General features: G+C 44.1%; 1 protein-coding gene across 2 annotated transcripts in view; it reads left to right on the forward strand.

The window, feature by feature from the left end:
• The window catches only part of glra3 (glycine receptor, alpha 3), a 291,131-nt gene extending 275,014 nt beyond the window's left edge, over nt 1-16,117 (forward strand). For both annotated transcript variants that reach the window (XM_038805770.1, XM_038805771.1), the window contains one exon: nt 11,245-16,117. In XM_038805770.1, the coding sequence (XP_038661698.1) occupies nt 11,245-11,520 (276 nt within the window). In that variant the 3' untranslated portion in view covers nt 11,521-16,117. The remainder of the gene's footprint in view (nt 1-11,244) is intronic.
• The last annotated feature ends 10,388 nt before the right edge of the window (nt 16,118-26,505 follow it).

The following is a 26,505-nucleotide window of genomic DNA, read 5'->3' on the forward strand; positions in this document are numbered from 1 at the left end:
CTGAAAAATTCAGCGAGGATGACCAGATTGCATTTACTTGCTTCCTTTGTAAATTCTGAACCACAGAGGAACAGGAAATTGAGACGCATCTTGAAATGCCTGACCATGAGGAAACAGAACATTCAGTTTGGAAAGTGAGCTTCCTTGGTACGTCGATGGTCAACAAAATTAAAAAGGTTGCTGATCTTAAACAACGGCAGCAGCCAGCACAGAAACCCGTCAAGGATGTTTGGATGGGAGTTGTCCCAGACGGCTAAATGATAAGAGATGGAGAGGCTGAGGGTGCAGTCTGCATGTTGCAAAAGGTAACTATTGAGACCTGATGTACAGCAACATCTGAAGTCCAATGAACATATCAGCAGCATGAAGAATTACCATAACGTGACTGCTTAACAATCCAACCCTAAAGGCTAAATTTGATATCGTAGAATCAATCATAGAACCTCTACAGTGCACTTGGCCCACTGAGTCTTCACCGACACTCTGAAAGAACACCCCACCATGGACCAGATCCATGTCCTATCTGCACAACCCCGTACAACCTGAAAACATTTGGAAATTAAGGGGAAATTTAACAAAGCCAATCCACCTGACCTGCACATCTTTGGACTGTGAGAAGAAACCAAATCACCCAGAGGAATCCAACGCAGGCACAGAGAGAACGTACAAACTCCACAAAGGCAGTCACCCAAGGCCGGAATTGAACCCGGGTCCCTGGCGCTTTGAGGCAGAAGTGCTAACCACCATGCCGTCCTTATGTTCTTAAAGTTTGAGAACCCTTTTGAGTATACTGGTTAGCACAGTTGCTTCACAGCTCCGAGGTCCCAGGTTCGATTCCCGGCTTGGGTCACTGTCTGTGCGGAGTCTGCGCGTTCTCCCTGTGTCTGCGTGGGTTTCCTCCGGGTGCTCCAGTTTCCTCCCACAGTCCTAAGATGTGCAGGTTAGGTGGATTGGCCATGATTAATTGCCCTTAATGTCCAGAAAAGGTTAGCTTGGGTTACTGGGTTATGGGGATAGGGTGGAGGTGTGGGGCTTAGGTAGGATACTCTTTCCAAGAGCCGGTGCATACTCAATGGGCCAAATGGCCTCCTTCTGCATTGTAAATTCTATGTTCTAAGTTCTGTGTAAATCCTCAGGAGCACCAGCCTTAACTAGATAATTTAGAAACTGCATTCCAGAAACAAGATCAGAAACGCTGGGTAAATGCAGTAGAATGAAACCTTGAGGGGGGAGACAGGCTCTGACAGAGGGATGACACAATATGCAGAAGGCACCCCAGAGGCTGTGCCATGAGATTCAGGTAAAGGAGGCCCTGGTATGCAGCCTGGAGCAGTAGCGGTTGGCAACTAAAAAACGGATGAACAGTCTGGGGCAAGAACTAAATGGCTAGCCTCTGAAGTGAAATTTTTAAAAAGCAGCTGAATCAGGTTTTTGTGACGTGGAAACAAGGCTAAAGACCATGGCCAGGATTCTCCGATCCCGTGCTGGTTTGGAGAATTGCCAAGGGATTGACCAAAAAACAGTCCATTCCTTCTCCTTGGAATAATAGCACCTGCTGAGTGTCTTCTTCCTCAAATATCTCTGTCTGACTGAATCTAAAAGTCTCTGCGTCTATAAACAGCAAAACCAACTGCCACCTCCTTTGTATCCAGGTGGTAAACGTGCAGCTGACTTTCAATAAGTTTTGATTTTAGTTTCTGTCTCCATCACTAGCAGCTCACATAGCCTTGTCTCCAGGCAGATTTTATAAAGAGGCCACACCCCTCTCTCCAAACTACTCCAATTTCCTTTGAATTTAAAAAAGACAGTTTGAAACATAATCATCTTATGAAGTCAAGCATGCATAACAGCATTTGATAGCATTTTCACATTCTAGGTGCTGCCTTATGAACCTCTTTATAATGCTTTGGAATGGGTCGTATCCACCGGAATTTAATAATGCTTCTCAGGCTCTTACAATCTGTGAAATAAGTTCAGTAAACTAGGGTAAATTATTAATTGATAAATCCAGCAATTTGTTTCTATTCTGTCTGGACTTGGAATGAAATCAGGGGCTGTGCTATCACATATGGCAGGGGAGTGGCACAGCGGTATTATCACTGGACTAGTAATTCAGAAACCCAGGGTTACTGTTGTCAGGATGTGGGTTTGAATCCCACTGTGGTTGTTAGGGCAATTTGAATTCAATAAAAATCTGGAATTGAAAGTCTGATGTCGTAAAGATCCATCTAGTTCACCAATGGCTGGAAGGAAATCTGGACTACATGTGACACCAGACCCACAGCAATGTGATTGACACTTAACCACCCTCTGTTCAAGGCATTCAGTTCAAGGGCAGTGTGGGATGGGCAATAAATGCTGGCCTTGCCACATCCCGTCAATGAATTTAAAAAAAAACCCGCGATATTCCTCTGTGCCATTTTGGTCAACTTGATAACCGGTTAGAAATGGCTGGCTTGATACTTCTGCTTAAATAACAGGCAGAGGAATTCCAAATGAAGTGGTTTCGTGTTGACAGATGAATGTCTCATTTCATCATTTTCAGGGCCTGCGTCTTGAGGTCTGTTGATCCGGTAACAGATTGTGCAAATCGCCGGAGGACATTGAAATAAATGAGATAATTACTTATCTGATGTTAACCGTAGAAAAATGTATGGAAAATGCAGTCTGAATGGGCCTTTTGTGCAATTTACAAATATAGCTAAATTCACCGTGTACAGCCTATTTTGGTGAACTTGCAAAACGGGATTGATGGGACAACATTGGGATGTGAACGGTGAAATACGAAAACATTGCAGCTTTTGTGAGGTGAATGCTGTCAGTGGCTGGGTTGAATATGAAGTTGCGATTCCATGTTGGGTGCAGCAGTCATAGAATTTGGATAATAATGTCCATCACAATTTCCAAGCCAAATGGCAGCTTCAATAGGGAATGGGTGGATTTGGACCTGATTGTACTATTGATCAGAAACTCACTGGGAGGGTAAGGGCTGGGAAGTCATTTATCAACTCTGCTTTCTCTCATCCCCTCTTGAATGTGCGGCTGTATTATGGCTCCACTGGCATCAACAGGATCTCAGCATCTCGCCTATGTGGTAGTCCCTTGTAACTGAGCCTTGAGAGTGAGTGCTCGCAAATTGATCCTCCAAGGTTGGCCTTCATAACCTAGCTTAATTTTGGTGTGTTTAATTCTTAAGATATAGGCATCACTGGCAAGGCCAGAATTTATTGCCCATCAGTAGTGACTCCTGAGAACCATCCCAGTCCATGTGGTGAAGCAACTCCCATTTGCCATCTGGTGTGGAGCTCCAAGACGTTGACACAGCATTGATGAAACTAATGCTGATAGATTTCCAAGTTGAGGGGGCTTGTGTGTGACTTGCTGGAGAACTTGCATTTGATGGTGACCCCCCCTTGCCCTTCTAGGGTGAGAGAGGGCATGGGTTTGGGTGTTTCTGTCAAGGAGGCTTGATGCCATTTGTAATGGAAGCATTTTACAGCTAGAGGGTTCAAGAGGGAGAACCCCAACTGATTTTACCTCTCTCAAAGTCAATGGTACGAAAAACAATTGTCAAGATGCCAACTCGCACCCAAGAACAAACTATTAATTGGGCTTCGGAGCTCCTTTGTCTTATGAGCACAGCACTACATTGGATATGGCCAACTGAGCCAACAGGGTGACACATTGGTATTCTACGTTTTTGACAATACATTTCTGTGGTGACAATGATCAGATTGAGAAATTAATACCAATGAAATCAATCAAAACCATTTAAAAGCGCCAAACAATTATTATGCTTTGGGATTTTTTTCCTCTTTTTCATTCCTCTCAAAACTATGCTGTGGGATATTTATAAACAGATCGAACGTTTGCCTGAAATTCTTCCCTCGTGTACTTTAGCACAGTTGCTGAGCCTTCTCCTTCGAATAATTGACACTTCCAGTCAAACAGTGGAGAAAGGAATTTTAGACAAACACATGCAGGGTAGCTTGCAGCTTCTGCATGGATGCAAGGCAAGCCCTTTGAGGTGTGCACAGAGCGAGGCCATCAGTCATAGACACAAAGAATTCTCTTGCCACCTTTAACCACACCTTTATCAACTTTGGTCAACAAACACTAATTATTAATAGCGCATTCAGTACCCAATTCCCTTTCTTCTTGCCATGTTCTGCCTTCTCAGGTGGTGGTTTCTCACGATTGACTTCAGCCCTGAGGAGGTCCAAACGGTTGTGATGGCGCATGAGGGAGTGGGAAGGGTGCGGGGTGAATAGTGAGGGCAAGTTGTTGACTCACAGAGGCTTTCCACCTCGTTCCATGTTCCTTGATCAAGCACTGAGTGCCTCTGAACAAGGTGGTTTTTGATTGGTCATTCAATAACAGGAGAACATTACATTTAAGCCGGTCCTGATTTAATTGATGACTAAAGTAAAGTCGCCATACTCCCAGATGACCATAGGCTACTTTCCCCTTTGAGGGGGAGAACTAACTGGTGGTGATTTAACCTGAGGGTCACCACATTGAAGGTGAGGGGCAGGGTGGAGAAGGCGGGGCCTTCAAGAATAACCTTAACCTGTATGGGGATTGAAGCCGTGCTGTTGGTCTTGTTCTGCATCACAAACCAGCCGTCCAGCCAACTGAGATGACTACACATATGTACACACACACACACACACACTTCGGGACTAGTAATTCAGAGATCCAGGGCAAGGTCTAGAGACTTTTATTCAAATCCCGCGACAGCAGATGGTGAAATTTGAATTTGACACAAATCTGGAATTAAAAGTCTAAAGGTGATCATGAAACCATTGTTGATTATTGTAAAGATCCATCTCGTTCTCGAATTCCCTGTAGAGAAGAGAATTCGCCATCCTCGCACGTCTGGCCTACATGTGACTCCAGGTCAGGAGCAGTGTGGTTGACTCTGGGCAGTTAGGGATGGACAGCATCAAATGCTGGTCCAGCAAAGTCCACATCCCATAAATGAATTTAAAAAACACGCACACACCAGATATTGGCTTACTGAGGAAGAGGAGAACATCCTCGTTATCAGTAATTCTGTGTGCCTGACAACGGAGGACCTAATACTGAGAAGAGGGTGCAGTGGAAAAGCACCTTTCTGCCATTGCCTCTGACCGTCCAGACTCCCACCCTACAACCCCCATCCTGCCCTCACACCTATGATCCTGGACCTCTGGTGGGCTTGTTGCCAGCAGTTGCCACTGCTACCTCCGGCACTGGCAGCAACCAGGCAGTGCTGGCCTCGGATTGGCTGGCAGTTGCCGGCAGCTGGCTCTTTCACTTCCAGAGACCCCCTTTCCCGCCATTGGCCACTTCTGTTTCCGAAGAGCCCTTGATCCCATTGGACCTCCCCCACGGAAGTTGATGGGGGTGCAATGCCAGTACTCTGGACGGTGGGCAAGACTCCAGTCAGCCTAACAGACTCCTGGTCTCGGATAAGATGCTGCCCAACCTGCTGAGTATTTCCAACATTTTGTCTTTTTAACTGATGTGATGAAGAAGATCAAGTCTGGCTTTTGGAAATTATTAACTTGCATTCTTCTATTTACTCCATTTTTTGTTGTTGATTACTTTGTTCGTTGAGGTGAGTTTATGACAGTGCTGGGTAATTAAGCTCCCCCCCCCGCCCCCCGCTTTTCAGCCCATCGGGCACTGTTAGATCATATATAGCGGCAGTAAGTAACAGATTAAAGTTTCCCTTGCTTTGGCCTCAAAGTGGTGTTTAACCTGATCATTCCAAATAATTCAACTTTACTAGCTAAGTGTGAGTCTCTACTGTTTCCCAACACTAGCCATCCTCCTGGTATCTGAGTTTAACTAGTCGGTACTGAATTCCAATTCATTACTTCATGCCCAGTGTTTAAGCCATTCAAATTACATTGGATTTACAACACTGCAACAAACTATTCAGTCCAGGTGGCCCTTGCCACACACCACACCACAGGTGCCCACTTCTACCCTACTTCAATCAACCCCATCGATATACCCATTTTAGGGAATTGATTTTGTGGCTGTTTTGGCACCTCAAAGTAAGACCATTTAAATTGAAATTGTTGCTCGGCCTCCTCAAGTATAATAATGATGGTGGTCACATGCCCTAATGTTTCACCCCGCCCCCCTGCACTCACTCGCAACATGCGATGTGGTTCCAGTGTGAATTAATCAAGTTTAATGTGTCACCCCCCCTCCCCCATACCCCTCAAATAAACTGTCTAAAAATCTCGAGGAGTCTGTTCCAATCTTGCAGTAATCAGTGAGGGGAGATCGTCAAACATTTCTAAATCAGCAGCAATGAGGCAAGCAAAGTCTCAAGATTCCTGAATTTTTTTTTGTGCAACGCCATATTAAGAGATTCCCAGAGAAGTTTGTTAATTTAGTGTCATGTGGCCCTTCTTTCAGAGAACTGGATCGGTACCCCTGTGGTCGTGGAGATGCTGGGTTCCAGAAAGGTCCTGGAGGGCAGGATTTGTAGCTCCCAATGTCGGGGGGTAGTCAGTAGCTAGCGGAAGGTGAAAGTGCTTGTCAGAGTAATTACGCAGAGACGTCGTGCAGAGTGGGCTCGAAGAGCCGAATGGCCTTTTCCCAGCGGCACGGTAGCACAGTGGTTAGCACTGTGGATTCACAGCGCCAGGGTCCCAGGTTCGATTCCCGGCTTGGGTCACTGTCTCTGCGGAGTCTACACGTTCTCCCTGTGTCTGCGTGTGTTTCATCCGGGTGCTCCAGTTTCCTCCCACAAGTCCCGGAAGACGTGCTTGTTTGGTGAATTGGACCTTCTGACGTCTCCCTCTGCGTACCCGAACAGGCGCCGGAGTGTGGCGACTCGGGGCTTTTCTCAGTAACTCCATTGCAGTGTTAATGTAAGCCTACTTGTGACATTCATAAAGGTTATACAGATTATACGAAAGCACACAAAGGATTTGCATGCTGATAGCCAACACTGAGGTCTGAAGCCTATTTTTCTCTGTAACAAGTTTGACCATTATTATTCAAAGAGAGCAATCAAGCCGAGTCATGCATGTCTAAGATTTCTACTGATTGAATTCTTTCTATTTAAATAGAAAAATGCAGCATGATTTGAAAATAAGGCTCGTTCCAATGCTTCCTCTGAATTAATTATTTTTCTTAAATCATTGTCACCGTCAGTATCTGGAACATTTTATTTGGGACCACTAGAGGGCAATATGGCTTTGTCTGATATCAGTAGAACCAAAAGAGAAACCGAGCAGCTCCCTAAAAGCCTAAAGAACAAACACAATCACTGATCGTGGAAACCGTACTCAAATTTGCAGTCATTGTTGAATGTAATTTGAACCCTGCATTGGGGCCAACCATTTGTGACGACAGGAGAGGTACCTTAGAATTTTGTCTGATTTGAGGAGCAGATTATGAGATTTGTTCTTCTGCCCAGTGTGAAGTGTGTGGTAGTTACCCCCGTGTCAACTCATTCTGTATCTGTCCCTGTTGAGTGTCTCAATGTCAATATTAACTCATTTTATGCTCTCAAATCGTTTTGTGATCTGACTGGAGGCTCCTCCGATTCTTGCATGGGCTGTTAAGATCTTTGTGAATGTTGATACTGACTTGATACAAAAAGAAACAGCATCTACTTTCCTGTTGAAAGTGCTTGCTCACTATGGTTTAACGGGCTGCGGTCAGTAACAAAACAGGAACTGTCATCAGATCGGACAAACATTTTGGCAGGGGGAAAAAAAGAATTGAAAACCAAACGTGTTCCTCTGTAATTTTAATAAAATATGTTGTGGAGATGCCGGCGTTGGACTGGGGTGAGCACAGTCAGAAGTCTTACAACACCAGGTTAAAGTTCAACAGGTTTGTTTTGAATCACTAGCTTTCGGAGCGCAGCTCCTTCCTCAGGTGAATGAAATATTAATACTTCCCGATACGAAGTCATTGATTTAAATACAGTTTTTTTTACTTTAGTTAGCGGCAAACCATCGATTTGGTTCAGCTTAAATTAATGCAGAACTGTCGACATTAAGTCTGGGGAACAAAATCTCTGATAATGTGGGCAGTGTGGTCAAGGACTTTTGGATAGAAATGGCACTGTGTGGTAACACCTCCAGATACATTTATTATTATTATTTTAATGAGCATGATAAAATGACATTGAATTCTTTGGGTTGTGTTAACACGCCCGTTAGTATGAGGCACATCAGCATTTCAACTTGCACAGCATTGATTTTCCTTCCCTCTCCTTTTATTTCTATTCCTTCACACCCTGTTTGTTCCATAAGCCGCTCCCAAAGCAAGAGGGCAGTCGGGTCGCACCCCACCAACCAACCTCTACGTGAGTGGCATGAGGTGCGCAAGAGCAATGTTGGACGATTCACCCACCGATCTCTTCCCCTCCCTCCCAAATGACCGGACCTGCGCTGAGAAATCTAGCTGACATCTGTGCACCTTAGAATTATGTATTGACCGCTCTAAAAGAAATGTATAGGTTGAGCACCACACAATCAAGCTAATTGACCTCATTGGTCTGTACCCTTGTCTATACTACACACAAACACCCCCTCCACCCTTTCTCACCTCACCCGATCAGCATATCCTTCCACTCCTTTCTCCTTATCCAGCTTCCCCTTTGGTGCATCAATGTTGCCCCGCTTTGTGGAAACATTCCCACCACTCACTGTTAGTTTGGACTCCCCCCACAAGTGAAAACACCTTCCCTAAAACCGACCTGACCATACCTCTCCAAGCCATTATTTTTCTAGAGAAAAAAGCTCCAATATCCTTCAACGTCCAACTGCAGCAACATTTAAAATTTGGAATTAATCTCTATAGATTTGCGTTAAATCATTTCTTATGCATCGGCGCCTCTCCCTGTCCTCCTTTATGAATAATCAAAGCCTTTGGGGCCCAGTCTAGTAAATGGGCTGTATATTGTAGATATTATGGAAAAGCCCAATTTGGTCCTTTATCTGTACTGAGTTTAGCATGAACTTCACCAGGGCGATGTGAAGAATGATGCCAGGGTTCCACCACTGCATTGCAACCAGAAAGCATGGATGAGCTGGTTTTATAGGAGATAAATCGAAGTTAAAATTCTGGGGATAAAATAAAATCACCCGCACCATTTACAAATAAGTAAGCCTATTTCTACTCTCCAGGCTATTAGATTTGAAAATAATCTGTTATAAATATCGTACTGACCACTCACCTGAGGACGGAGCTACGCACCTAAAGCTAGTGATTCCAAACAAACTTGTTGAACTTTAACCTGGTGTAAGACTAACCTAGTGGTGTAAGACTGTGCCCACCCAAATCCAATGGCAGTATCTTCACATCTAAATATCGTAGATTTGCTCAATAACCCTGATTGTTAATTAAATTCCTTCATTTCTTAAAGTCACATAACACAATGATAATTTTTTTAATTCATTTGTGCGATTTGTGCACGAGCAGCATTTATTGTTCCATTCCTAATTGCCTTTGGGAAGAATTTCCAATCATGATTTCAATCAAGATAAGGCAGATAAGAGAGGAAAGAATATAGGAAGTAAAGGAGGTCTATCAGCCATTCTTTGAGATCATGGCTGGTCTGCATCTGAGCTCCAACTTAGCTGCACTTAACTATGCTTCAATCGCCCTTAATTCCCTCGTCTCAGCAAAAATCCTTCAATCGCAGATTTGACAGCTTCAATTAACGTTCCCCCAACCCGAGCCTCAATAGGTTTTTGGTGGAGGGAGTTCCCCACTTCCCCTGTGCTTTGCTGGAAGAGGCGGTTATTCCCTGTTGACCTGGACTCCACGGCCAAACAAAATGTTTGTGTTTTTCTAATGGCCGTTGAATGGGAAATTAAGTCTGGGGTCAATGCTGGAATGCTTTGTACATAACTCGATAATAGTACTTGTCAGCTTCGTGAGGGAGAGAGAGAGTTTATGAGATTGTATCAGCAGTGGCTGAGATGGAAATGTCGTGCAGTTGAGAGTCCGTCTGGGCTGTTGTTGTGTCATCACAAGGCTGACATTGTCATTGAACTGTACCTAGGCTTGAGAATTATTTTCATTATCTAGCACTGAATTGTCAACAAGATTTCAACTGCACTTCAGTAAATGCACAGACACTCAAAAATATTGAAAAGACTCAATATTTAAACTACTTGTGATAATTTGATTTTCTGTTGCCATCTAACTATTGACCAACACTGAGACTAAAAGCAGCATGATAGCATAGTGGTTAGCACAATTGCTTCACAGCTCCAGGATCCCAGGTTCGATTCCCGGCTTGGGTCACTGTCTGTGCGGAGTCTGCACATTCTCTCCGTATGTGCATGGGTTTTCTCTGGGTGCTCCGGTTTCCTCCCACAGTCCAAAGATGTGCAGGTTAGGTGCATTGGCCAAGCTAAATTGCCCTTAGTGTCCAAAATTTCCCTTAGTGTTGAGTGGGGTTGCTGGGTTATGGGGTTATGGGGATAGGGTGGAGGTGTGGGCTTGGGTAGGGTGCTCTTTCCAAGAGCCGGTGCAGACTCGATGGGCTGAATGGCCTCCTTCGGCACTGTAACTTCTATGATTCTATAAAAGCAAACAATAAACAATGTCAAATGCAAATGTTGGGTAACCCACAAGAGGCCTATGGGGCAGGAATGCACGTCTTCCCCAGTGCTCCTTGTGGAGTACGAGCTCCCCCACTAGAGGTACCCAATGTATGTAACGTCAGCCAGTAAGGCACCAACCCAGCAGGAACCTAGTAGGCGTTTGCCGCGAAGTACATATATATGGTTGTGTAAATAAAACTTTGTTCTTAGTTTCCCTCGGTGTGGGCTCCCCATGTCCTTATTAAACCACCTAAAAGAATTGGGGGGTGGTAGGGGGGTAAGACTGAAATATGCCACTCAGAAACATCAGTTAAAAATGGAAAATAAAATTCTTGCATGAAGATTATGGCCAACCAGAAAAGCGTGTTTTGCAATATCACACTGTCTATACGCTGTGTGCAAATTATACGTCGCCAGGTTTTATCACGGAGCAAAATGTGCCACAGATTGTATGATTGGTGGATTGAATTTTTTAAAAGACGAGCAGATTGAAATAGAGATATATTAGTTAATTATTTCTTCACTTGTATGGGGGCGGGGGGGGGGGGGGGGGGGGGGGGGAGAAAGTAGTTCAGAATTGCCCATTGGCATCCTATGGTAATATTGTTGATGTTTTTATTCCATGCGGTCATCTGGATTTAACCTGAACACTTTGCTACCTTCACAGGATGATGAGGTGAGAGAGAGTCGCTTTAGCTTCACTGCATATGGGGTGGGACCTTGCCTTCAAGCGAAAGATGGAGTCACCACTAAAGGTGCGATCAACACATCCCAGCCTGCACCAAGAAACCAAGAAGATATGAGAAAACTCTTCATTGACAGAGCGAAGAAGATCGACACAGTGGCACGGGCTGGCTTCCCTTTAGCCTTTTTAATTTTCAATATTTTCTATTGGGTCATCTACAAAATCCTTAGACACGAGGACATACACCAACAGCAATAGTTGTAGCCTTCAAGCAGACGGCAATTGTCAGTAACATTGAAAGGGGACCTTAGTGTAATAATGAGGTCACATTGGGCCAGGATTCATTTTAAATACACTGAGCGGTGAACTATGCAAATCTAAAGAGGAACCCAAATGAATAATAAGAGATTAGTTATCCAATGCTTTCTGCATTTTCACATCGCACAGAGCACTTGGGGAAGGGATTTTTCACACAGGTGAAAACATGACTAAGTAAAAGATTGACTGAAATCGATATGTTAATAGTTCTCCATTCTTGCGTTAATGTTTGGAGTTGACTGCTTCCAATTTGAAAATAGCAATAAATAAATTACTGCAGACATATTAGAGGCAACTGTTGTGGAAAAAAAAACAATTATCTGGGAGAGAGAGCAAATGATTGGAAGCACACAGTATATTTTTCAGTCATAACCCATTTTCTTTTTATCGTCCAAATTTATTCAAACGGGGAATGAGAAAGTAATTTCTCAGCTGATAAGATAGTGTAAGTGTTCAAGTGTCCAATTCCCCCCCTTCGCCCGTTTTCTACATTTCTTGTTCAATAGCCCAGCTCTTCCTTATTCAAACAATTCCTTACGTTTGGCAATGTTGAATTGGATTTTTTTTTTTGGAGGAGGGGGGAGTGTTCCGACGGCTTACTTTCTATGTATTCAAATAACTGTCTCTCTTATGCGAACATTTAATGTAAATGGAATGAGAAAGCAGTCTTGCACTGCAAACAATAAGCACGCTTTTAGATCTCCACCTTTGACCCCTCTCAAACTCTCATTGGGCGTCTATTGAAGGATAGAGGTTCGATCTCTACAACAGACCTGGAAATAGATCTTGGCAAACTCCAAAGGAGTGGCTCTCAGGGAGGAGGAACAAAGCGGGGAAATTGAAATGTGAAATTCATGGCACGCTGTGTGCACTTTCCAATCGAGATTTATTTAATTTTAATGAAGAAAGTTGGGTCAAGGGTCCAGGACCATTGCACTGCAGCGGCAAGGTTTGAAATAAAGTAGGCGAGAAAGGAAAGGAAAACAGGAATATACAAAGCTAGGGTCTGGAAGGAAGACGGGGGAAACTGAAACAGATCAATCATTTTGACACCGACAAAAGAATGAGAGAATTAGAAATCTTGAGCTGACTCTGGGCTTCAATAAAGTAGGGATGTATCTTTAAATTTTTACTTGAATATTTTATGTGTATATATATCAATACAATATATATTATATAAATATATATATTATTATATATATATTTGGATCAGTGCTGTTAGATTTAGGGGAGATTCAGGAAAGTGCTCCCTGCGATTGTGTGAAAATGCTAAATGAGCTCCTAAACCATCTGTGAATGATATCAATTGACACAAGGCAAATTTTCGAGGTGTTTCTATAATAAGAACCAGCACGTGCATTTTACAGCTTTACTGCTTAACTCTGGTGATGCAGTTTTTTAAAGGTAAGATGTATTGCACGCTGTAGCAGTGTATTACATTAATTGACGCTGAGACTCATGTTTTACCATCTGTGCTCCCGATTAAAATACTCAATGACCACAAGGTAAGTTCAGACTGTTATCCATTTCTGGTTCTTAGACTTTGCATATGAGGGAACGATGAACAGCATCATGCCCACAAATCTTACGCCTTCATTTATACCTGACTTCCATTGTCACCAGCCCCCTTCACACCAGCTGAGGAGCGCAGAAGTAGATCCTCTGAAAAAAGGTTGACAGACGGTGGTCACCAAAGCCATTGCTGCCGTTCCTGGCTTACTTCTGATTACTGCCACAATGTAGACTTAGAGACCTTAAGCAAGTGATATAACAACACCTGATGGGGTTGGATGTGCAAAAATAGGAGTTCATTTGGAAAGCTCAAAAATATTTGGACACTATTTAGTGAACGCTTAAGGAGATCCATTCCAACTTACTTAGGACTTCTCAAAAGTCATTGATGAGATAGGTACAGAATAAAGTGTTTTCAAGTGTTAGGTTACAGGAGTATGACCTAAGGTGCTTTTGCACTTACTGGGGATTTCCTGTTTCGGAAGTGTGAACTCCAAATAGCACGCTCCAATTTTCATATTTGGCACAGTTTGTTTGCTGTCACACTGTGCAATATGGAGAGACCCAGAGGGCAATTTTGACATTGGGCAGCAGTGCATCATGGCTTATATCATATCAGCCAACATTATTCATTCTGGTGAAGGTCAATAGGAATGAATATCAGGACCAATGTATTGGCTCAACTAACATCTCCCATTTCATAATCCCGCCCAAAGTCAAAATTACTCCCTCCCCAGAGGGTACGCGCCAAGAGAAAAGCTCCCGTCTTTCACTTCACTGTGGAACAGGAGGCCTTAAGATGATAAAGGATTTGTCGAATCACATTTTCCTGGGACGACGCTCTCGCCATGCTCCATGCAGGTCCCACTTTCTACAGATAGGCTTCCAGTCAGCCAGCCTATTGCCAAGTAAAAAGCCAACCTGGTCTGATTGAAGTCAAGCCTTAGAACTCCACATTGAAGGCCAGTGTGCCCTTAGTCCTTGCACATGTGCAAAGACTTTTTACTTTTAAGGGAGCAAAACATGTACAAAACAGATGAATTTTCGTCCAACAGTTTTACAAGCAGCCTGAGATTTACTAGCAAAGCGCAAGTGGACGTTTTTTCTTTTTTTAAATAAAACACAAATCTACAGCCGCGAGGTGTCTTTTACCGTAGAGGAAACCTATTCCACAGTTACTTCCTCTATTTCTGTGGATGTTGCATGTTATTTCTTACCAGAGGTTAATGTCAGTTTTTACTTCCGTCCATCAGTAAATGGTACTTTCTTAGTGAACATTGAAAAGAACCACTGAGCAAATGTCTATGATGCTGCTTGTAACACCATGCGCGAGGAAACACTTTTCAATCAAATATACTTTCTGGCAGTTGAAAGCAACCCATTTGTATCATGTTGAGCTGTGTGGAAATAATACTGTGTAATATTGCGCTATAAATACTTACCTTGTTTGTATCAAATTCAATTGTCCGGTATTTTAAGAAGGAAAAGGGAATGGAAATGGGATTGAGCAAATAGCTCCAGTCGGAGAACCATCGCTAACTGGGGCACGATTGGTGAAGGAGTACCCCCAATGTGCACTGATTTCTGACACACCGTTCAAGAATAAATGCCTGTTAAAATTGTAGGGAGGGGGGAGGAATTTCAGGCCAAAGTTCGAGGCATTGGCACAGTGTTAATTTCATGCTGCTGAATCACCCCGAAAAGGGATTATCCGAAAATGTTTACAGCTAGCTTCAGCAATTTCCTGATTACTTTTTTTGTTATACGTTAGCCACTTTATACGTTCACCGGGCAAGCATTCACCTCGCTGTAAGATTTTGTATGAGAATTGCAAATTCCAGTGGCAATCATTGCCTGCATTCTGCTACAACCAAGGCACCTGTGCCTCTTGTGCAATTCACCCTTGTTTAGAGGTGATATCCATGCATTGAAAAATGATTGATTTCGTTGAGAAGGCCTGATTTTGTCTGGCTTTGGTTTGACAAGGCACAACAAAAATAATGCAAGAAATGGCAAACAGCGATAGAAAATGCACAACAGGTGGATCAGCAATTCAAACAGAAAAATGGGTTAATGTCTTTGGTGTGGCCATTCATCAGACACTCCGTTTGCAAAATTCCCCGCAATCATGGTTGACAACCCTCCAGGAATTAAAGGTTAATGCCCTGGACGCTGCTGTAAGCAACCGAGAGAAGATTTGTAAAGGCACAGAAAAAAGGGTGTCTTTTTCTTTTCCTTTTCTTCCAACATTTAGGCCCATATGTTCAGGCCCTTCCCACCGGCGGGGTCTTCCGGTCCTGCCAATGGCAACCTCCCCGCCAACTCGGGGAGCATACCCCTGCGGTGGAGAATGCGGGGCACACAAAATCTAGTTGAAATCGATGGTTCCAAAAGATCCCGCCAGGAAAGAGACTGTTTGACTGGATGGGACAGCAGGAGGTCAGGTGGGAGGGGGAGTTGTGGGAATGGGAAACCACAGAATCACTCAATGAGCTTAATAAAATTCAGCACTTTGGTTCTTCCAGTGAAAACAATAATGATAAAAGATTAGTTAGGCTAGGGTTGCATTCCTTGGAACAGAGGGGACTGTGGGGGACTGAATTGAAGTGTATGAAATGATGAGAAGTGTGCAAGGAGTGGATAGGAAGGCACTTTCCCCCTTGGTTACCCGTAGATTTAGGGTAAGAGGTGGAAGGGCTCGAGGGGATTTGAGGGAAAGTTTTTCACCCTTAGAGTGGGTTGGGGGTTCTAGAATTTGCCTGAAAGGGTGAGAGAGGCAGAAACCCTGATAACATTGAAAAAATGTTTGAATATGCACTTGAAGTACTGTAAGCTACAATACAAAGGGACAAGAACTGGAGAGTAGGGTTAGGCTGGATGGCTACTTGTTGGTACGTTGGGCCAAATGTCTGCAAATATTTGTGATTCTATGAAAAAGGACTAGATCAGAGGGAGAGAGAGCTTCAATCCCAATTCTGTAATCCACACTCCCACCTGGAGACCGTTTCCAATAGTGGAATTTTCCTGAAAATGGTGGGATGAGATGTGAAGAATTTTTGCTGGCTATGGGGTACAAAAGAATGTGGAGACAAGATGAGCAGATGGAGTTAAGGTACAAAACAGCCACACTCTCAAAGATGGTGGAAACAGGCCGAATGGATAATGAAGTAGCAATTGGAGATAAATGGAGTGAAGGACACAGGGGGGTGAGGCAAACATCCCTCCAGTTCTGATAAAGGTTACACTGAATCATTAATCTGTTGTCCTTTTTCTGGTAACCTGCCGTGTATTTTCCACAGTTTTGACGTCCCAAATTCAAGCGTTTTCCCTCGCCTTCAAATTGAAGTACAATGAGAACTGAACAGAAATGTCAGTGTTGCATTGACAGCAATGCTGCAGGAGAAAGAGTGTGCATGTTATGCGGACAAAGTATCTTCTTTCTTTGTCCACTTAAGCCACCCAATCCTCAAAACTTCAAGTCACAACAGTGGAAAGCGTTTTTGCAGGAAACCGCATTTTAATCTGTACACTTGTTACATTGATGAATGTAATCTAATTTGGGTACCTTTGAACTCCGAAAATGTTGCATCTGACATGGTTTCACCGTGGAACTGTTGGATGACCTTATATCGCAGCTTTTCAGTTGCATTAGTTTGAGTTTCATGTACATTGGTACATTTTCGGAGCAATCATGAAGTTGGAGAGTTCACCATTATCATTCCTCTGCCAGTTATGATATTTATGGAGAGATAGCTGTATTAAGTAGAATGGGTGAGCTTCCACCCTACACAGGGCCTGGTGACAGGAATGCTCGCAGAGACCACTCTCAGATGGTGATTGATGGAAATAAAGGGGTGGAGTCATTTTCCTTTCCAGAAGTAAAAATTGAAACGAAAATATGATTATATTTCAGGTGATTGAGGCGTAGAGTCGCATAGCATTGTCAGTGGCTTCCACAGTCAAAGTAGATCCAGCAAACTGTGCCTGTGGCCAGGTTATGGCAAGGCATCATGCTCCCTGCATAGCATGGTAGCACAGTGGTTAGCACAGTTGCTTCACAGCGCCAGGGTCCCAGGTTCGATTCCCGGCTAGGTCACTGTCTGTGCAGAGTCTGCACATTCTCCCCGTGTGTGCGTGGGTTTCCTCCAGGTGCTCCGGTTTCCTCCCACAGTCCAACGATGTGCGGGTTAGGTGAATTGGCCATGATAAATTGCCCTTAGTGTCCAAAAAAGGTTAAATGGGGGTTACGGGATCGGGTAGATACGTGGGCTTGAGTCGGGTGCTCTTTCTAAGGGCCGGTGCAGACTCCATGGGCCGAATGGCCTCTTTCTGCACTGTAAAATTCTAAAATTCTATGATCTCTGTTTGATGAGCTGGTGAAGTGCATTAGCGGCCAACTGTTCTTTTCCAAAGGGCAATATGTCTGGCTGGAAGCAAAGGAGGAAGATTTGGGGGTGGATAGAACTTTCCTTGGTTAAGAATAGAGGGGTGGTAGTATTGTGATAACATTACTGGATTAGCAATCCATAGGCCCAAACTGATACTCCAGAGACATGGGTGGTAACTTTACAGAGCACAAAAGAGAGGCCTGGGGCTGCAAAATCTGGTAGAAGAACTGAGGATGGCTTGCCCATCACTTGTTACTGCCGTAGGCATTTTATCAGTGATGGATGGGCCCTCTACCCTCTACCCTACCAGTGGACAACCAGTTAAGTCCTGGCGGCCTCCTTGTGGAATCTGGGGGAAACTCCTAAATAGGCACCCTGTGTCCCATGCAGGGCCTGGCCTAGTGCCATGGGCCACCCGCATGACATCCAACATCCTGCCCTCACCAGCCCTGATGCCCACCATGCCAGGGCCTGCCTGACTGACTGCAGAGATCCCACTCACCTCCATTCCGGTGCCTGCTCCATCAATGCTGCTCCTGCACCGTCACCGATCCTTGAGAGGCCACTGCTCCCGATGGGGCCTCCAGGACGGAAGAGCTGCTGGCCCTCCAATTGACCAGACAGCACTTGGGGGTGGGACACTGTCTCTTAAAGGGACAGGGAAACCCAAGCCAGGCAGCTAATAGCCTTCCCAATGTCAAAGCGGGCCAGTGCTCCCATAACAGGCCACGGGTTGGGTTGAGCCCAACTTCCTGACTGGTGAACAGGGCAACTGCCACTCTTTAAAAGATCCGTCGTGAGTTCAAATCCCACCAGAGCACCTATGAGAATTTAAATTAAATTGATTAATAAATCTGGAATAAAGGGGTAGGCTCATTAACAATGAACGTGAAGCTACTGGGTCATAAACAATTCACCTGATTCATCCTTTCAGGAAGGAAACCTGCCATCCTTACCTGGCCTGGCCTACATGTGACTCCAGACCCACAGTAATATGGTTTATCCTTAATTCCCCTCTGAAATGTCCACTCAGATATATCAAACAGAAAAAAAGCATTGTGGTTGTACGCACGCCACACTGACAGGAACAGTTAAAGAAGACGGCATATTATCATTTTCTCAATAGCAATTAGTTATGGTCAATTGTTCCAATCATGCTGATTTTCCAAGAACAAGTAAGAAACCTATTGCCCAATATTATGAACATGCAACGAGAAAAAAGCAGACAATGCTGAAACTCTTGGTACAATGTTAGTTAATAAACTAAATAGATACAGGAGGAAATAGACTGAGACATGGCCTCGAAATACTGGAAGAGCCTGACGGATGGTCACCTTGAATGCATTTCTGCAAAAGCACACTGACAGCCAGGGCCAGCCATTCTATATGAGTTTGTGTCGGACTGAGTTCTAAACTTTGGTGAAACGTCTTATTTTTCAATTTTCAAATCGACAAAATCTTCTAGCATCAGTACAAAATCTAGCTGGGAGGTTGATTGGGATGCTAAATGGGTGTAAATCTCAGATTTTCTTTTCTCTCTGCCTCATTCATCCAGTTGGTTGCACTCGTAAAACGTAGGAGCAGAAGTCGGCCATTCGGCCCATCGAGTCTGCTCTGCCATTTAATGAGATGATGACTGATCTGATGTGATGATCCTCAACTCCACTTTCCCGCCTCATCCCCATAACCCTCGATTCCCTCACGGTTTAAAAATCTGTCTGTCTCGGTCTTGAACATATTTAGCGACCCAGCCTCTACAGCCCTCTGTGGTAAAGAATTCCACAGATTCACTACCCTCTGAGAGAAAAAATTCCTCCTCATCGCGTCACACCCATTAATTCTGAACCTTTTGGAAATCTATCTCAATGTGTGACATGCATATTGTGCAATTGTTTTGTTGCAAAGACCCAAATGAAATTAATATTTTTTTAATATAAATTTAGCGTACCCAATGCATTTTTTCCAATTAAGGGGCAATTTAGCGTGGCTAATCCACCTACCCTGCACATCATTTGGGTTGTGGGGGCGAAACCCGCGCAAACACAGGGAGAATGTGCAAACTCCACACGGACAGGGTCTCAGGAGCCGGGATTGAACCTGGGACCTCGGCGCCGTGAGGCAGCAATGCTAACCACTGCGCCACTGTGCTGCCCCAAAATTAATATCTTCAAGTGGATCTTTTTATTCTTTAACGGGATGTGAGTGTCACATGCCCGGTCAGCATTTGCTGCCCATCCCTAGTTGTTTTTCAATGGAGTGGCTTTGCAAGCCGATTTCAGGGGGCAGCTAAGAGTTAACCACATTGCTGTGGGTCTGGAGTCACATGTGGACCAGCAGATTTTCTTCCCTAAAGGAGATCAGTGAACCTGATGGGCTTTCATGATGTAAAAACATATGAATTAGGAGGGGGCCTCTGGAGCATACACTGCCATTCAATAAGATCATGACTGATCTGATTTTTACCTCAACTTGACTTTACGGCCTACCCCCGATGACGATCGGTAATTGTTTCATAGTCCACATCAGTGCAGAAGGAGGCCATTCAGCCCACAGAGTCTGTACTGGCTCTCTCAAAGAACATTCTGCCTAGTCCCCCACTCCACTGCCCTAGCCCCATAACCTTGCACAGTTCCTTCTATTCAGATAGCCATCCAATTCCTTTTTGAATACCTCGAGTCCAGACTCCGGGTGATGAAACCTTTCCTCACGTCACCTCTCCTCCTTTTGTCCATTCATTTGAATCTGTGCCCTCTGGATCATTTTGGGAGTACTCATTCCTGAGATAAGCTTTCAATTGCTGATCTATGGCTGGATCTAAGATGCACAATCTGCTGTGGTGGGACTTGACCTCATACCCCCAGCGCATGAGCCGGGACCTCTCACCTATTCGTCCAGCGACATTACCTCTACTCCACCAGTTTTAATAGTGATAGGGGAAGTCGATATCGATCAGATATTAAATTTGACTGGTGCACAATTTCTTATAGAGCTGGAGAGTAAAGAAGGAGGAATGGGATTATCACAAAAGGATTCTATCAAGGAATACTCTGGGGCTGTGAAGAATCCATATAGATAGTTATGAAATTGGAATGGGCTTGGTACGATTCTTACTTGGTACTATTGAATCCATGCAATTAAAAGAGTCAATATTGAATGTTGAACCGGAAAAGGCCGGAAGAAATGTCTTGGTGCAGATGGTTGTTGGACTACGGAATGTTTTAGCCATAGGCAGTACCTGCCGAAGTTGCCATTGCTTCTTTTGAGAAACAAGTGAATCAAAAAGCTTGAAACATCATTGGGTGGGCGGCACGGTGGTGCAGTGGTTAGCACTGCTGCCTCATGGCGCTGAGGACCCGGGTTTGATCCCGGCCCCGGGTCACTGTCTGTGTGGAGTTTGCACATTCTCCCCGTGTCTGCGTGGGTCTCTCTTCCATAACCCAAAGATATGCAGGTTAGATGGATTGGTCACACCAAAATTGCCCCTTAATTGGAAAAAAAAGAATTAGATACTCTGAATTTATTTTTAAAAAAGAAACAGAATGGGAGAGACTACAAGGCAGCAGAATCTATTTGAATTACCCGAGAAAGCTAAAATGAGATAGCACGGCAGCAACGGGCCAAATGCCCTTTTTCTGCGCCGCAAACCTCTATGGCCTCCAGTTCAGGACGATGTAGTGATTGACAAAGCAATGCAAACAATGCACGATATTGATCCTATCAATCGTTTGCCAAATAGACTTGCATCAACACTGAAGTTCTTGAAGTTTCAGGGGACAGTGACCACTGCCCTGTAATGGCTTAAAATGACTTCAAGTGCGAATATTGGAAGAAGCTATTAATCAACATGAAGTACCCCACACGGAAAGGTAGGCCAACCGAAGGTGTTAAGCATTTTCTGCTTAGGACGCAGTAGCCTCAGTTTTTTTTACAGTTAAGCGTTCATGATTACAGTTCAGCAGTGGAGCAATTGGGATGTCTGTCATCTTAATGTACTCACTCTGCAGCTGGTTTCCCTAAGATGTATGATAATGCACTGAAACGATGAATAAAGAAATGTAACAATATGTGTCATGAAATGACTATGTGCCAATAGGACATTGCCATCCATAAGCTGTACAAGTTATGCAATGGTGAGCACAGCTATATCATCTTAATGCTGCATTAGTTCAAACATGACTTGATATTTTCAGTATGTTTATATTACGGATATTGAGTATTTCTGAAGAAGTGTTCTTCGAGCCTGTACTTTATAGGTGAAAACTATTTTGAGGCAAAGATTTTGCAATATTGTCTCGCAAGTCAGCCAAACACTGAAATTGAAATATTTCTTCACTTGTGTATAGTTGTAATTGATTCATAAATAGAATTAACATTGCATGAAATATATTACAAAGTGAATTTTATTGTATTTTGTCCTATTTTAATAATATGCAAGCGGAGTCAGTGATTAATGTGCAATTTACAGTGTACATGTATTTGTAAATATTTTGTTGTATAATTTATGCAAATAAACTTTTTCCAGAATTCGGTTTGCTCCCAGGGTCTGGTTCGTTTCACAGGGCGAATAAATTGTCACTTGCACCTGATCATCGTTGCAATGTCTGGGTATGAAAGCCACCCTGTAAAGGAATTTCCTAACCAGCACCCCCCCCCCCCCCCCCCCCCCCCCCCCCACAACACACCCACACAGCTTCCGATAGTGCCTCGCTGCAGGAAGCAACTTTTATTTAAAGTTTAACAAAGTTGGTGAGGGGGCACCTCCAAGTTTTGATTTCGATTTGATTTGATTTATTGTCACATGTACCGAAGTACAGTGAAAACTATTTTTCTGCAGCCGAAGGAGCGTACACAGTACGCACATAGTAGACAGAAGAATAATCAACAGAGAACATTGACAAATGGTACATCGACAAACAATGATTGGTTACAGTGCGGAACAAGGGGCCAAACAAAGCAAATACATGAGCAAGAGCAGCATAGGGCGTCGTGAATAGTGTTCTTACAGGGAAAAGATCAATCCAAGGGAGAGTCGTTGAGGAGTCTAGTAGCTGTGAGGAAGAAGCTGTTCCTTTGTCTGGATTTGCGGGTCTTCAGACTTCTGTACCTTCTGCCTGATGGAAGGATCTGGAAGAAGGAAATGCCTGGGTGGGAGGGGTCTCTGATAATGCTGTCTGCCTTCCTGAGGCAGCAGGAGGTGTATATCGAATCAATACAGATGAAGCACTCTCTCTGTTACTGCCCATTGTTAGGTCAACAACTAAAAACTGCTGTAATTTTCAATGGCAAAGTAGCCTATTATCCCATGCATGCTGGATGTTGGTGCCATATCTCTTTCTCAAAGTAGCATTACAGTCACTTCTTCAAAGATAAACGCGAGGTAGTGAGATGTTCAGAACGGGTGCTCCAAGGTATAGGATCTCGGCTGACGGTGCTGCAGCCACCTATAACACACAAGTGGACTGAATCAGAAGAGCATAGGCATCTCAGAGGCAAAAGAGATGTGGAAACGACAATGGGTTTTAAATCCTTATCAACTGACATTAACTGAAAGCACTTGAGGCCAGATTTTCCCATAGGCTCTGGAATACCAAACCTGAGCACTTCTGTGCCTTCCCAAACGCACATCCAACCCGTGAGTGACTTTTGACACAGGGTTCAGGCTCACAGCATGTTTTGTGAGCTACGATGTGGTGCGTTGGGAGTGCAGGGGGAGAAGTAGATTGGTTAGAAGGCCTGCCTCTATTTTCCAGCACAGCAACCCAGCTCATACCCTCATGTAAGCCCCCTAACTTTCATGCTCAGAACTGACAAAACAGAATGTTGTCTTTTTTCGATTTCCCATCACCGTGGTTGTCAATTAAACGAGAGGAGCAGGTGCAGAAGTTTTTTCCCACCTTTCAAAAACAGGGATTCTCCGGCCCACCAGCCGTGTTTCCGTGTGATCTGGAAAAATAGGGAAATTATATTTTCAGCAAAAAAAGAAAAGGAGCTCAGTGTTTTACACCTCAATTCATCCTTCAATTTGGAAATAAATCTGTGGCGTGTTTTATGTCAGACTTCCTGCCCTGGGGAGCATGCACACCTGAAGTCCAGTGTATGCTGCAATTTAGGACATTTATGAGCTTTATTACCAGGTGATGGAAAGAAGAATTTGCTGGTATACTTTTCTCATCAATTTGGGTGAGTGTTGAACCCCAATTTCCTCCTCTGCTTGGGCTCAGCTCCAACGCAACATAATCACAATTGACCACAATTAATTTGCACGCCAGCTGTGAGTCAGTGTGGGCATTCCCATCACTAAGATTGAAAACAAATAATTTACAGGGTATGGGTTTCACTGGCTAGGTTATTGCCCATCCCTAATTACTCTTGGGAAGGTGATGATGAGCTGCCTTCTTGAACCGTTGCAGTCGATGCAGTGTAGGTACACCCACAGTGCAGTTAGGGTGGGAATTCCAGGACTTTGACCCTGCGACAGCAAAGGAACGACAATATATTTCTAAGTCAGGATGATGAGTTGCTTCCGGGTGGTGGTGTTCCCAAATATCTGCTGCTTTGTCCTTCTGGATGGTGGTGGTCGTGGGTTTGGAAGGTACTGTCTGAGGAGACTTGGCGAGTTCCTGCAAGACATCTTGTAGATGGTGCATGTGGTGATATGCATCACTGTAAATACACAAGGGGTTAATGTATACACTAGAACTAAATAAACACTAGAGGGAGCATCAGAGACATCATGACACACAGACATTCAACCAATAAGACAGTAAGATAGGACACGGCCAATGGGCAGGCAAGACACACCCAGAGGTGACACTACCACAAGGGGGCTACCCATATAAAAGGACAGGCACACAATCTCTTTCTCTTTCCATAGGCGACACTCAGAGACACAGGGGCAGACCAGGAAGCATCACACCCACCGCATGGATTAGAGCAGACTGGTTAGTTAGATTGAGTTACTATAGTAAGACCAGCAGGAGAGTCGAACTTAAGTAGGAGAATTGTTAACTGTTCAATAAATGTGTTAAACCCATCTCCAAGTCTGAACCTTCCTTTGTCAGAGTATACATCAAGGAAGCAGCTTTTGCTACATGAAGAAGCATAACACAACATGGTACCAGTTAGTGACCTGTTGAATCCCTGTAGTTCAACTCAACAAATCCGTGACTACCAGCAACAGCACCCAGGCAAGATGTTCGAGATTCTGGTTCCACAGCAGCTCAGGTACCACAGCAATCTCAGTACAAACTGGCATGCGTTCAGGCAGAGATTCAAGATCTACCTGGTAGCATCCGACCTAGATGGCATAGCGGATGCAGAGAAAATAAAGCTTCTGCTCACCATTGCGGGTGCAAGAGCAGCAGAAATCTTCAAGACCTTCAAGTACTCCAAAGGGCAAGACAAGAGAGACTTTCAGACAGTCCTGGACAAGTTTCAAACATACTGCGAGGAAAACACAAGAGAGAATGCTAAAAGAGGCGCAAATACTCACCATGAGGCAACGGTAGGCCTGCAAATTTAAAGCCAGAAAACACAATTCTTTCACCAGGAACGACAGCACAATGCCTGAACTTCGACTAGTATCTGAAAGTAACCTCCGCAGAACCCTGCAACAAGCAGTTAGCACCGCCCTAAGAGATGATTTAGTCTTTGAAGACTACAACTCAGGCTTGATTACTTCTTTGGACATCGCAAGCACAATGACAGCTCCAACACAAAAAGTGATGATATGGTCCTTGAAGACTACGACACAGACGAAGATTTCATCTTTGGAGATGGCGACACCAGTACCAAATCTGAACGCAACACGATGTGTTGTACCGTGAAGATTCCGACATAGATATGGGCGAGTTCTTCGGATTTTAGGATCTTCAGCCCAGCATATATGAAATCCCGACTTGTGAGTGCAGAATTATGCTGCGGCCTGACGCCAAGAGACAGAGAGCGGTACAGGGAGCGATGCCAGACTCCACAGAGAAAGCAATACAAGCCTCCACAGAGAGCTCGTTGACAGACTCCACAATGGGAGCAACGCAAGACTCCAGTGCGCAGTCCTTGCATGAAAAAGACCATGAAGGTCTAGCAACCTCAAGTAAACAGCAAGCAGACTATGACAGTCTACCACACTCAAGTGCACAGCAAGAAGACTATGACAGTCTACCACGCTCAAGTGAATCAGAAATGACTCCGGACGGGAAGCATCACGTAATCTCAGCTGACACAGGTGAACCAGAAAGGGCTCCAGATGGGGGAGCATTGACAAGCCAAAGGTGATTCTAGTGAACCGGACATGACTCCAAACGGGAGCGCCGAGGAATCAGAGACAGCACGGTCAATGAAACAGCAGATGCCACGAAGGACACTGACACAAGTAACTTTGTGAAGGACTTGAATTCTCCACTCGGTGTGGGCATTGAGAACATCGACACGTCTGTAATAGCACAACAAGAAAGCCACTCGGCCATATTAATTCATGAACTTTGGATGAATTTGGTATTGTATAATCATCACTGTCGTCATGATTTGTACATTTCATCACTTATCTACCTATTTTGTTCAATTTTCTTTAACGTAGTACAGAAAATATGTAACACGATAAAAGGGGGATGTGGCGATATGTATCACTGTAAATACACAAGGGGTTAATGTAGATACACTAGGACTAAAAAAAGATGAGGAGAGAGACATCATAACACACAGACATTCAACCAATATGTCAGTAAGATAGAACACGACCAATGGGCAGTCAAGACACACCCAGAGGTGACACTACCACAAGGGGGCTACCCATATAAAAGGACAGGCACACATGCTCTTTCTCTTTCCATAGGCGACACTCAGAGACACAGGGGCAGATCAGGAAGCATCACACCCACCGCATGGCTTAGAGCAGACTGGTTAGTTAGATTGAGTTACTATAGCAAGGTCAGAAGGAGAATCAAACTAAAGTAGGAGAATTGTTAACTGTTCAATAAATATGTTAAACCTATCTCCAAGTCTGAATCTTCCTTTGTCAGAGTATACA

This window comes from Scyliorhinus canicula, chromosome 8 (genome assembly GCF_902713615.1).
Source record: "Scyliorhinus canicula chromosome 8, sScyCan1.1, whole genome shotgun sequence".
In the NCBI taxonomy this organism is placed as follows: domain Eukaryota; kingdom Metazoa; phylum Chordata; class Chondrichthyes; order Carcharhiniformes; family Scyliorhinidae; genus Scyliorhinus; species Scyliorhinus canicula.